This window comes from Triticum aestivum, chromosome 3A (assembly GCF_018294505.1).
Source record: "Triticum aestivum cultivar Chinese Spring chromosome 3A, IWGSC CS RefSeq v2.1, whole genome shotgun sequence".
Lineage (NCBI taxonomy): Eukaryota > Viridiplantae > Streptophyta > Magnoliopsida > Poales > Poaceae > Triticum > Triticum aestivum.
Window position 1 is genome coordinate 734110207 of NC_057800.1, and position 13399 is coordinate 734123605.

The following is a 13399-nucleotide window of genomic DNA, read 5'->3' on the forward strand; positions in this document are numbered from 1 at the left end:
CCCCAGTGGGGGAAAAAGCTCGGACGCGAGATCGGCGGCCTCCCCAGCGGAGGACCGCCGGACGCAATGAATCTGCTATGCTGGAACTGTCGGGGGATTGGCAATGCCCCGACAGTTCAAGAGCTGCGCGAACTCACGAATAAGTTTGCCCCTAGAGTGCTTTGTCTAGTTGAAACACAGATTAGTGGGGTAAGGGCTGAGAATTTGAAAAGTACTTTAGGTAATGATTGTTCTTTTGCGGTTGATGCCTCCGGTAGGAGTGGAGGTTTGGCTATTTTCTGGAATAATGAAATAAAGACTGAGATTTTGGGTTATTCTAAGTATCATATTGATTGCAAAATCGTTGGTGTAGGAGACCAACCATGGAGGCTATCTTGTTTCTATGGCGAAGCTCAGACGCATCTTCGCCATCACACTTGGAATACAATGAAAAACCTGTCCACCCTCCAAGATTTGCCGTGGGTGTGCATAGGCGACTTCAATGAGGTGCTGAGACACGATGAACATGACGGGATTGGCTCGAGAAGTCAATCGCGGATCCAGGGCTTCAGAGATGCGGTTGACGTGTGTGGCTTACTTGATCTCGGATACAAAGGTGTCAAGTGGACTTATGAGAAGAAAGTAACAGGAGGCTCGTATATCCGAGTCAGGCTGGATAGAGCTTTGGGCTCGATGGATTTCGAGACTTGGAGACTTGTTGCTGGATTTTTTATTAATATGAATCGTATGCATCTTTCTGATGCAGAGGCTGGGGTAAAACCCCTTTTTGAAAAAATTAAAAAAAAGAAGAACAACCAATAAACATGTATAGATGGGATGCAAAATAATGCAAACATTCATTTATCTGCAAACATAATTGCAGAAAGCATGGAAAAAATAACAATCATAAAATTATAGAGGATAACCTCATATTAAGTAGCAAGGTAGTGTACCAGCAGGCGGCTGGAACTCCAAGTTTCTCCGAGCATTATAACTTGTAGGAGAGTAACAACATACATGAAGGGAGCAAATAAATGACATGGTGAGACTAATTTGAGCGGTACAATCAGGGATTAAGGTAAGATGGTACTTACTGGTATGTCTCCTAATAAATTCACAGTCCCAGAACAAAGGTACTCCCATATTCGTGTTTATGTGAAAATCATGTATCATGGTAACTCTGTAGTATAGCTTAATTTCCAGACATAAAATTAATCTAAAAATTGTTATAAAACAGTGGACTGAAAATTTATTTAGTTAAATAGAATATGAGTTGAGGAGGGGCGGTTGGTTGTTCATATGGCTGCAGTGCATGAAGGTGAAATTTGGTGGGCATCTGCATATATTGTGAATGTCCTTGTGGATCTGTTGTTGACTCATATGGTTACAAAGAAGAGAACAGGTGGATGACATTAGTGACGAAAATATCAATGGATATGAAAGATTTAAATGGCTAGAGTTGCACGTGTACTCAAAAGCAGCACACATGTTTGTTTCAACGGTGAGAGTAATAAGAATATACAAAAATGAAGTACTAAACTGTAGTCAGGCCATGACTCATCTTCTTTGTACAAATAATCTGGTCCATCTATAGTTCTCACCTGAAAACTTTGAGGCAGCTCATACCAAAATATGATGCTGGGTCGAAACTCTGGCGTGTTGCTGCACGAAATGATAAGAGTTTAAGGTTTAGTTAGTAGAATCCCAACAAAAAAAGTTAGGAAACAGAATAGCATATCAGAATGGATTCCAACAAAAAAATGGCTCCTTTTTCTCGGCCACCTGAAAATTAGCTCCACCCAAATGAAAGTTTCCAACTTGTATGATTTGTGTGAACCCACTGTCATCTGCATTGACAAACTTGCATAAAAGAAAATTTGAGATGTTCCTAATTAATTAGTACATGCCAAAGCTTGAAGAAATCAGACTGCGGAAGTAATTTTGGTAAGTCATAATCATACCAAAAATGATTCCTTTCCCTAATATCGCATCAAAAGTAAATCAGACTGCGGAAGTAATTTAGGTAAGTCGTAGTCACACCCAAAATGATTCCCTTTTCCTAATATCGCATCAAAAATAAAAGAATGTAAATTAATGCCCCAATCAGGATACAATCTCTCATTTTCTAATTCCAAATCAATCCTTTTCCCGGGAGTTCTATTCTAATCAACCTGGGAGAAGACGTATGTACCTCGTTGCTTCCGATTCTTGGGTTATTCTACGGTGCAGCCGACGCAACTGAGTCTTGGCGAGGCCATCGCTGCTGAGAAGATGACGACGGGTAGAATCCTCAGGGATTATGCCTTGATCAAGGATCGATTCAGGGTGGTCGGCGTCAGAACTCAGAACAGCGGCCTGGCCTGCGCTCCTACAACCATATACTCCCTCCGTTCGGAATTACTTGTCGTGAAAATGGATGTATCTAGATACATCCATTTTCACGACAAGTAATTCCGAACGGAGGGAGTAGATGTTGGAGGCGAGGTGGAGTGGCGGGATGTCAGAGGAGGTACGGGGCAGACCAACCCGTGCAAAGTTCGATTCGGCCATGTCTTCCTCCATGATCTGCGTCGCTGGCAAGGAATTGCAGCAGATAGGTGGGGAGAGCAAATCTCCAGATTGACAGTCTGCCTCGTAGTGGTGCCTGCCTTCGTGGTTACCTTAACCGCTGTGCCCGCGGTTGCCGCCATGCCAGCCACCATCAACAACAGCAGTAACCCATCGGGTCGGCCTCCGATCAGGCGCGGCCGAGTCACCTGGCACAACCGATTGCGGTGGTGGAGACGGCCCGTTGCCTCACCAAGCGACCATGGTTGCAGCAGCGGTGGGAACGCGATCTGTAGCCGCCGTCAACGCTCGTACAATGCGTGAAGCACGTCTACGACCAAAGGAACGAAACCCACGCGAAGCAATTCTCGGCCAAGACTTAGGCCCTATTTGTTTGGGATTTTGCTTTCGATTTTGCAGTTTTTCCACTTTGACAAAAAATGACACAAAAACTTCTAAATAGGGGCTTTTTTCGGCTTTTGACTTATACTCCCTCTGTTCCCAAATGTAAACCTTTTTAGAGATTCTAATAAGGAATTAGATATGGAGCAAAATAAGCGAATCTACACTCTAAAATATGTCTATATACATCTATATGTTGTAGTCCATTTGAAATCTCTAAAAAGACTTATACGTATTTAGGAACAGAGGAAGTATAAAAAAAAGCACAGTTAAAAACGCTGCGTCCGCTCGTAGGCCTGGCCCATGCAGGCGTCGGTGCATCCCCCGACTTTTTTTTTTCACAGGCGACGGGTGACTCGTTCCTTTATCCGTTTCCGGCGCCGCAGGGCGGTCTAGGTCTCCGGCGCCGCCACCAGAGCCGGCGCCTCCGCCCCCGCCCTCACTCCCTCCACCTCTCTCCACCGCCCCCGAGCTGGGCCTGCTCCGCCCCCGCCGGAGCTCCATCTTCGCCGCCCCAAGCCCGAGGCGGAGGCCCTTTCTGCCGCCCTCCCTCCCCACGCGATCCACTCGGCGGCGGCGCCGAGCGATCCAACAAATTCCGTAGCGCCGACGCGATAGAGCCGCCGCGATGGGCTCTCTGGAGCCTTTCAACCGGTGAGTCCCAGATCCCCTCCCTTGAAACCCTAGCCGTCGCGGCGGCTTTCTTCTTCGTCGTCTCTGATCTAGCTTGGATCTGTTCGATGGTCGGTCCGGGGCAGGCTGGTGAGGCTGACGGCGCGGGCCTTCTACGACGACATCTCCATCAAGGGCGACACCCAGGCCAAGACCTCCCGCGGCGACAACCGGGGCATGGCCGTCGTCGTCCTCGACGGCCTCACCAGGTACGGGAAATCTCTGCTGTGAATCGGCGGTACCTGGAGAAATTTACACGCCAGTGAATTCTTAAGCTTGGGCTCGCGCAAGTTTGGACTTGTGCTGAGGTTGTTGACTCATGGGCGGTCAATTTGAGCTTGCATAATACACTTCAGCCGGGGCTTATGACATCTGTGCTCTCGTATATCGTTGGTAAAAATGATTTCAGACTTAAGAGCATTTCTCCTAATTTCATCCATTGAACGGAGCTGATAAAATGCCCAGTTCGGTCTGTCTTGCGGAACAAAAAAAAAACTACCATGAAAATATGGGTGTCCACGCCCCCAGAGTACTAGCAACCGGTAACACAGAATAAAAGCCCGGTAGCTTAAAATTCAAATAGCTTGTAAGTCTTGACAAGTTCATCAGAGTCCTTGTTGGGAGCTACCAAAATGTAGTAAGTGCACTTGGGGATTGTGATTGATTATTTTGCTTGATTCTTCAATCTGAGATATTGGGATCATCCTGTTTGTCCAGGATGGATGGTTCTTATGTAGGTCTTTGTATCAAGTATGAACGCATAATCGCTCTTATGGAGACAATGATAGTTATTTTGCAAACTGGTGCTCCCCCTTGATGGTTTCCATGGGGTCTTATTCCATATGAATCCAAAGTAATTTACAATGGTTACTGATATGCAAGAAAAAAAAATGAAGCGCAGGGCGTCAGGCCTGCGTTTTGCCTCTGTCTAGCGCCTAGCCTCAGGCGCTTCAGAGCATACACGCTCTAATCTTCGTGCAACATTGCTCCGATAAGGCCCCTCATGGAATCCTAGCTTGCCAACCCAATCTCAACCATCTATATACTCTAATCCGAACCGTCCATCTACTCCCAGCTGTCTCTTTCTCTTGCCTGCTCCCTTCCAGGCACGCATCAGTAGCAGCAATGCTGGTGCTGCAGCTTCTTGTCCACAGCCACATCCCCTTCCCGCCTCTTCTTCCCCACAGCCGACACTGCCTGAGTACCTCACTGGCTGCCTGTGTTTTGCCTCCGCCCAACTGCCAGCTGCGCTTAAGCGAGCGTCTATGAGGGTGGTTATTTTGTTTGATTCTTCAATCTAGGATATTGGGATCACCCCTGTTGTTCAGGATGGGTGCTTCTCATGATAGTTGTTTTACAAACTGCCCCCCCACCCCAGTTGGTTGTGAGGTCTTAGTTCATATGAATCCAAAAGCAATTTACAGAGGTGGGTCGATAACCAACCCTAAGATGGTTACTGATATGTCATAGCCGTTTTATCAAAATCTGAGGCTCTGATATTTGTACAATCTTTTGCTTTTGCTATTCTCATATCGTGTCATTCAGTGATTAATGGCGACCAGAGGTTATGACGGTAGTTGTTACTCAAGAACTGGAAATTTGCCACTCACTTTGGGACTGAAAATTTTGGAGGCCTTCTTTGCCCATTGTTTGTCAGACATACAAATCAACCATCAGTAAACCCAAAAGTGCATTTGCATTATAAATAGCCTATATCATGTACCCCATCTGCCATACCGCATTTGTCCTTTCAAATATTTATTTTCTTTGGTCTACAACTGTTAGCTTGTTGGCTAAGTTGCACTATATTTTTTTTGTACCTTCACCTTTAGACGCCAGTGGGTCCGGGAGGAAGACTTGGCTAAATCATTAAAGCTCCACTCAAAACAACTTCGCCGTGTCCTCCGATTCTTTGAAGAAGAGAAGCTAGTGACAAGGGATCACAGAAAGGAGGTTAGTATTGTATTGATCTTGTTCTTGTAATCTACTTTCTTGTCATTTTGATTTTTTGTAAGGTAGCCTCATTTACTTCATATCTCTGTCACCTGATCACAACATATTCTTGTTTGTTTAGTTGTTTACTCAAATGTTTTTAAGCTGTAAATGGAACCATTCATCAGTGGCCAGAAAATGAGTCGCTTTAGCTCTCAGTTTAACAATTAGTGAGGTGTGAGAATTTTTCTCCTGCTAAACTTCTCTGCAGTGATGTTGAGATGTGCATGAAATGTGCCAAATATGTTTAAACATCTAGACTAATTTAAGTAGCACCTGTTTTGCACTTTATGTTTCCTTATCGTGGTATTGCTTTATTGTACTGATGTCTTCTGTAAAAGGTTAGTATTGAATACTGAATGTTGAAAGGTACAAGTCATGGGAGCATCAACTTGTTTGAAGCTACACTATTTTGATACACTTACATTTTGTGTTTCTTGCTGAAAATTAACCTCTATCATATTTGGTTACACTGGAGGGAGGTGCTGTTATGGCCGGCTTAGTTTATATCCGGAAGAGGCCCACCGGGCAGTAGTTAGGGGGCTTGGCCCACAAGTTAAGAGGCCCACCGGGCAGTAGTTAGGGGGCTTGGCCCACAAGTTATCTTAGGCAAGTTATCTTAGGCTAAAGTTATAAATACTCGTGTAAGACATCGTTTGAGATCAAGCAATAAGAAGAATATTATCTCCTATTGCCCGGCTCCCTGAGGAGCCGGAAACCCTAGCCGCCAACAGCCCTAACCGCCGCCGCCCTTCTCCTAGCTCGTGACGGCGCCTTGCCGCCGGCGCGCCCGTTCCTCGCCACGCCCTCCTCCATCCTTCCCTTACCACCTACGGCCTAGACCTGGTAAAGTACTTGATTCTACCAATTTGGTATCCAGAGACACCAGGCCGATCATGTCACTCTCTCCATCACCGCCGCCGTTACCATCCACCTCCGTCCCGCTCTCGCTGCCGCCGGCCACTTCCACGGCGATGACAGAGATCGCGTCCGGGACCACCGCCCCCTCCGCGCCAGCGGCCATCACCACTACAGGGGATCCGCCCCCGCTCCTCTCGCCGGAGGAGGTGTTGGGCACCCTGCGGGAGCTTGTCCAGGCGGTCAGGGGCATTACCCTCTACCTCGCCGGGAACCAGCCCCCGCCACCGAGCGCCGTCACCACCGCCTACGGACCGCCGCCGCTACAGTGGGCCGCCCCGGCCCTCCAGGCGCCCCTCGGAGGGGCGCCCCAGCCGCCGCCGCTGCTGCCGCACTACTCGGCGGCGGGACAGCCTTGGCCAGCGTGGCCGGCCTCCACCGCGCCGCTGGGGGGCCCGACCCAGCAGTTTCTTCCGGCGCCACCGCCGCCCCCCCCCCCCCGACGCAGGCGCCGGTGCAGCAGCTCCACCCGGCGCCACCGCCATCGTCAGCACCACCACCCGCGTCTCGGGCCACGGGTCGGCCCCTGCACCAGGTGCAGTTTCCACCGTCACCATCGCCGATCCCCGTGTGGGCGACCGGCTCGTCTCCGGGCCCGGTATACTCCACGGCGTCGGAACACCCGACGCCCTCCCTACGATTCGATCACCTCTCCAGCTCAGCGAACTACGCCCCGGCGCTTTCCGAACCGGCATACGCGCTGCCGGCGACTGCGGCCGTCCCCGGGCACGGCGGGCCGCCACCCCCTCGCTTCGCCAAGCTGGACTTCGCCACCTACGAGGGCACGAAGGACCCCCTCAACTGGCTCAACCAGTGCGAGCAGTTCTTTCGAGGGCAACGGACGCTCGCTTCGGATCGTACCTGGCTCGCTTCCTATCATCTTCGAGGCGCAGCACAAACTTGGTACTACGCTCTCGAGCAGGACGAGGGCGGCATGCCACCATGGGAGCGCTTCCGGGAGCTTTGTCTCCGCTTTGGGCCTCCTATCCGTGGGAGCCGACTGGTGGCCCTCGGCCGTCTACCTTTCACATCTACGGTGCAGGACTACGCCGACCGCTTCCAGGCCCTGGCGTGCCACGCGCCGGGCGTCTCCGCGACCCAGCGCGCCGAGCTCTTTGTGGGCGGTCTGCCGGACCATATTCGCGTGAACGTCGAGCTCCGAGATCCCCCCGATCTCCAGACGGCCATGTACTACGCCCGCGCGTTCGAGTGCCGCGCGGTGGCCATTCAGCAGGACTCGCCGTTCTGGGCCGCTGGCTCACTACCTTCGCCGGATTCCGCACCGGGTCGGCCTGCGCAGGCTTCCGCGGCACCACTCGCCGCAACCGAGGCACCTCTCGCCGCGACCGCGGCGCGCCCGTTCCGCCGGCTCACCTCAGCCGAGATACTCGAGCGTCGCCGCCAAGGGTTGTGCTTCAACTGCGACGAACCCTACAAGCCCGGCCACGCCTGCCCGCGACTCTTCTACCTGGAGGTTGCAGACTACATTCCGGAGGACGCCATCGCCGCCGACCTGGCCGTCCCAGATGTCGAGAAGGTGTTTGACGCTGGTTGATTACCTCGAGGAGTTCAGCAAGCGCTTCCCCACCCTACAGCTCGAGGACGAGCTGTTTGTGCAGGCGGGGAGAAGTGTTATGGCCGGCTTAGTTTATATTCGGAAGAGGCCCACCGGGCAATAGTTAGGGGGCTTGGCCCACAAGTTAAGAGGCCCACCGGGCAGTAGTTAGGGGGCTTGGCCCACAAGTTATCTTAGGCAAGTTATCTTAGGCTAAAGTTATAAATACTCGTGTAAGACATCGTTTGAGATCAAGCAATAAGAAGAATATTATCTCCTATTGCCCGGCTCCCTGAGGAGCCGGAAACCCTAGCCGCCAACAGCCCTAACCGCCGCCGCCCTTCTCCTAGCTCGCGCCGGCGCCCTGCCGCCGGCGCGCCCGTTCCTCGCCACGCGCTCCTCCATCCTTCCCTTACCACCTACGGCCTAGACCTGGTAGAGTACTTGATTCTACCAGGTGCACCAGAGTCATACAGTTTATTCATGCAGTACTTTATATTTGGAAGAACTTCATATGTTTTTTTAAATAAAATAAGTAGTGACAGGGAAAAGTACATTGAGACATTGCATATGAAATAATGATCATGCAAGTATTCCATGCAAATGATAATTTATAGTACTTGTCTATGTTTTTCTAGAGACTTGCTGTTTTAGTCATGTGCTTTTGGTTCCTGGAAATATGTGGAGCTCATGATCATATCATTTTAACATCTGGTGTCTGTTGCGTTATCCAAGGAATTGATTTATTGAATCTAAATGGTTCTTTGCGTTCTAAGTTCTAACTGTGTCTTTTCCCTTTTGGTACAGTCAGCAAAAGGTGCAAAAATATATAGTGCTGCAGCAGCAGCTGCAGGTGATGGTCAACCCACGAAGGAGGGAGAGGAAAAAGTAAAGCTGCACACACATTCCTACTGTTGCTTGGACTATGCACAGGTTAGTTATCCTAAACTTGTGGTAGTTTTATGTTATTGTGTCTTTAAATGATAGACTGTCTTGTATTCCATAAAAAAATACTTCTATATTGGCTTTATAATTTTGAAATAATCTGTGATTGCACCACTTCAATGGATGTTTCGTGTGGATTGTTGAGCAAACAAAAGTGACACTTCATTTTTGTTTGTCTTTTTCAAACGACAATTATGATTACCCTCGACTTGCAAAGAAGCAGAATTCTAGTATTTCTATTCCAGATTCAAAATGTCTGGCCTAATTGTATACTTGGAGTAGACACCATTAGCATTGTTTTTAAGGTGTCCGTAAGGCGTCGCCTAGGCGACGCTTAGGCGTCAGGGCGCCCTGCAAGACAGGGTTCAATCAATGCAATTTGGGTGTTAATTTATTTTTAGTTCCCTTAGCCGACTCCGGCTGAGAACCATACAATAATAAATACATTTTCCTCCCATTTAGTTTTTCTTCTACTATCTTATGTAAACTATGGTTGACAAGATGCATCATCTCAAACACAGATCTGTGATGTTGTACGGTACCGGATACACCGCATGAAAAAAACGTTGAAGGATGAATTGGACAGCAGAAATACAGTTCAACACTATATATGTCCTAACTGTAAAAAGAGGTATTAGCTTGACTTGTAATTTATTTTGTTTTAGAAAGAATGTTGGAGTGTTTGTGCTCAACTGTCTTCTCAGGTACTCGGCCTTCGATGCGTTGCAACTTATAAGCTACACGGACGAGTATTTCCATTGTGAAAATTGCAACGGCGAACTACTTGCAGAGAGTGACAAGCTTTCTTCTGAGGAAATGGGAGATGGTGATGATAATGCACGGAAGCGTCGGCGTGAGAAACTGAATGATATGCAGCAAAGAATTGATGTGAGCACAAACTTCTTATAATTTCGGTCGCTTAAAATTTTATTTAGGTACTATAGTGCAAAGAGTAAATTGTATCACTGGTTCATAAACTCACTAGGTGGATGCACATAGGCTCATGAACTAGTAAACTGGGCATGTACATATCCGAACTTCCGCAAACTGTGGAACAGGGGTCCAAAGGTGGTTCTAGTGGCATCCTAGCCAGACCTGCTCTGTCCCGTATATGTAGGTTATACACGGGCTGGGTCAGTTACAACCCAAACCCTCACAAAGGGCTTTAGTTTGGGGACCCGAGAAACCTATTGGATTCATTCCTCATCTTGAAAAACAAGAACTCACTCCTCACCCCAAATCGGGATCTCAAGTTCTTTTCACCACATAATTGGAAGATTTGTCCACCCTGGTGATGGTTGTCACCTAGTTTGACAGTTTTTTAGTTTCAGCATTAACAGTGCATCAAAACATATATCTAAGCTGTATCTAAGCACTATTGCTTTGTTAGTTTTTGGTATGACTTGTTCAATAAATCTGTTTAGAGTGTCTGGTTAAAGCTCAGTGTAAAATTTAATCCATCTCTTGAAGTTGCAGTTTACTGAAGAAATAATAACTACTTGGATGAAAAAGATTTAATCTCATTGTATATGTGACCTTTTGGAAGTACACACTCTGTATGTGCTTATTTTATAGACTAATGTGTAAATAATTCTCCTCTCTTCTCATTTGCAAATTTATGTGTCTTAGAATCTTGATGATTTGATGGAGACTGATTTTATATATCACTTTGCTTATTTATATTTGTACCAATACAGGAGCAATTGAAGCCATTGCAAGCACAACTTAAGAGGGTGAAGGATCTGCCTGCTCCTGAGTTTGGGAGTCTACAATCATGGGAAAGACTAAATCTCGGTGCTTTCGCGCATGGTGATTCTGCTGCAGCTGAGGCAGCTAGGAATGCACAAGGGCAGTACAATGGTACACCGATGCCTTATCTTGGAGATACAAAGGTAAGAGTGTCATATTGATTTGAGTAGTAGGATTTTGTAGTCAAGTAATACGCATATGTATGCTCATAATGATATAATATTTTATATCCTTTTCATGGCCATTCAGACTCTTGAAACATAAATGTTTATCCCAAGAAAAAAAAGCGATAGGCGTTAGCTGTGCATTAGGCCTAGGCACACATAAGCACACACCTAGAATGATTAAGTGCTTGGTGTTCTGTTGTCGCCAAGCGCTCCTAGGTGCACGTTTTATTATTCACTGGTTTATCCTACTCATCTACATGAAAGTCTACACTTTGCATTATACGGTATCTCATTAACTATATTTTGTTCAATCATTTTATGATGAGTCTGAGACATGTCCTTTAGTATCTATGTTTAATATACTGTGACATGCACCCCCTAGCTTGTATAACTGATAGCTGGTCCTATTTTCTTTCTACCATATTTTACTTGATCAATCGCGTTATTTGGATTTTCAGGTTGATGTTGAGTTGGCTGGTTCGGGTGTAAAAGCAGAAGGTGATGAATCTGGCAGAGATGGTTCAGCATTGAAAGTCTTACCTCCATGGATGGTCAGAGAAGGGATGAATCTTACAAAAGAACAAAGAGGAGAGTCCAGTAACACATCAAAAGGAGATGAAAAATCAGAAGTCAAAGATGAGAAAAAACAGGACTCAAAAGAAGATGAGAAGAGTTTACAGGTCAGATTAGAATTGAATATAGCATAGAATGCATTTACTGTAAAAGTGGTTTTATGTTAACATCTTCTAACTGTGTTCCTATTTTTTTTTAACTGTGTAGGATGAATACCTTAAGGCATATTATGAGGCCCTCAAGAAAAGACAGGAGGAGGAAGATGCAAAGAGACTGCAGCAGGAAGGCCAGGCATTTTCTTCTGAAATTCATTCTGAGCGGCAGGTGGGCATGAAAGCCAAACGTGAGGATGAGAATGGTGAGGATGAGGGTGTTGAATGGGAAGAGGAGCAACCTGCAGGTATCTTATCCCTTTTAGTTTTCAGTCATATAATTTAGGATACATATATGCTTGTAGTAGTGATAGCAAACTAGGAAGTCGTCTAGGGAGTGATAGCATTCCTACGAAAGGATGAAAATGGAAGGCAAAATTAGGAAGTTGGTTATGCAGGTGACTAATTGTGTAACTAGTATGAGAGTGATGAGGGGAATAAGTGTTGGGTGGTTGGGATAGAAAGTACCACACCTGACTTGGTACACTTTTTATATTGGTATATAATAGATTTGTCAATTACTGCATTAAAGTTTTCATTAGTTGATGAATCAACCTTTAACTGAATTTGACAGTCTCCAAGTTATCGTAGTGTGAACATGGTTATTGTGACGTCTTAAGGTGACAACCGAACATTCCGATAGAGGCTGTCCAGTTATTTGCTCATATTGTGAGTCGGTTTGTATGGCCAAGTTGGTCCTGAGAATTAAGAATTAACTGTCACTACTCTGTTCCAAAATGTAAGGCTTATTTTGATTCATCAAGACTGACTAAAATTTAGTCCACTTTTATGTGTCTTGTGTGACATGAAGTTATATCACTAGATTCGTATTAAAAAAAACTTATGATTCTGATTTGTGTCACATAAACCACATATTGTTGGAGTTATTGTTAGTCCCTTGTCTTAACGAATCGAAATACTCGTTACATTTTGGGATGGAGGGAGCATTCCTTATGCTTGGACTGTTGAAATTCTTGTAGAATGTTTTATAGTAACCATGAAGCTAATGGCCCTTTGCTTCAAGAGAAAAGAAATGGTATTTTCTTATCTTTGTCATAAACGTAAATGTGATTTTCTTTACCTGTTGGGGATTTTCCGTATGCGCATGAATTTCCATGTAGGCAGTGTTGACATTTGAATTGAAGGTTTGTATGTTGGATACATTTGTCGAATCTTGTAGATTATGTGTAAACTAGTTGGTTTAAACTGATGCAGGGAATACATCGGAGGAGCCATATAAGTTTGTGGATTTGAATGCCGAGGCCCCAGAATCTGGCGACGACGAGGAAGATGAGATTGACTGGGAAGAAGGTTAAAAGTACGGCGACAAGTTGCTCCGTCTTGAATTCGTGAAGTCAGTTCAAAGTGGGATGTTAAATGGTATAATAATATTTCCAGATGTATGCATATCAAGGCTTGGCTGCAAATAACATTTTTCTCCCAGATTTGTGAAAAGTTACTATAATGTGAAGTATGATATTGACATCCATGTGACGTTAAGAAATTCAAAAGAATTTGAAAGAAGTTTTACCCTTTTAGCCCTCTTCAGTCTTAGCTTTTGTCTCCTGTCGTTGTCCCTAATTAGTTACCACAACCTGTTTGTTGGCCATGGAGAACGTATCCTGTGTAATGAAAGAACAACTCATGGCCGGTGGAATTCAGTTGACTAATAATGATTCTATGAGGCGTGGCATCCGAAGCGACAAGCTCCATAGCAGTGTGCATTGTTTTGTTTTTTTCGCTCGGCA

The 13399-nt window shown here is 46.2% G+C and overlaps 1 protein-coding gene across 1 annotated transcript; it reads left to right on the plus strand.

Moving 5' to 3' along the window:
• Positions 1-3250: 3250 nt before the first annotated feature.
• On the plus strand, positions 3251-13189 carry LOC123063592 (general transcription factor IIE subunit 1). The gene is made up of 10 exons (XM_044487425.1): positions 3251-3582; positions 3687-3809; positions 5433-5553; positions 8873-8998; positions 9532-9641; positions 9715-9898; positions 10708-10902; positions 11385-11606; positions 11707-11899; positions 12867-13189. Exons 1-10 carry the CDS (start codon positions 3557-3559, stop codon positions 12965-12967), a joined length of 1401 nt encoding a protein of 466 aa, XP_044343360.1. The 5' UTR covers positions 3251-3556; the 3' UTR covers positions 12968-13189.
• The last annotated feature ends 210 nt before the right edge of the window (positions 13190-13399 follow it).

Bases quoted from the DNA above. Each gene is read 5' to 3' on its own strand.
- LOC123063592 (XM_044487425.1), top strand. From the start codon at position 3,557: ATGGGCTCTCTGGAGCCTTTCAACCG. The intron at 9,899-10,707 runs GTGAGCACAAAC...GTACCAATACAG, and splicing joins ATATGCAGCAAAGAATTGAT to GAGCAATTGAAGCCATTGCA. The intron at 11,900-12,866 runs GTATCTTATCCC...AAACTGATGCAG, and splicing joins GGAAGAGGAGCAACCTGCAG to GGAATACATCGGAGGAGCCA.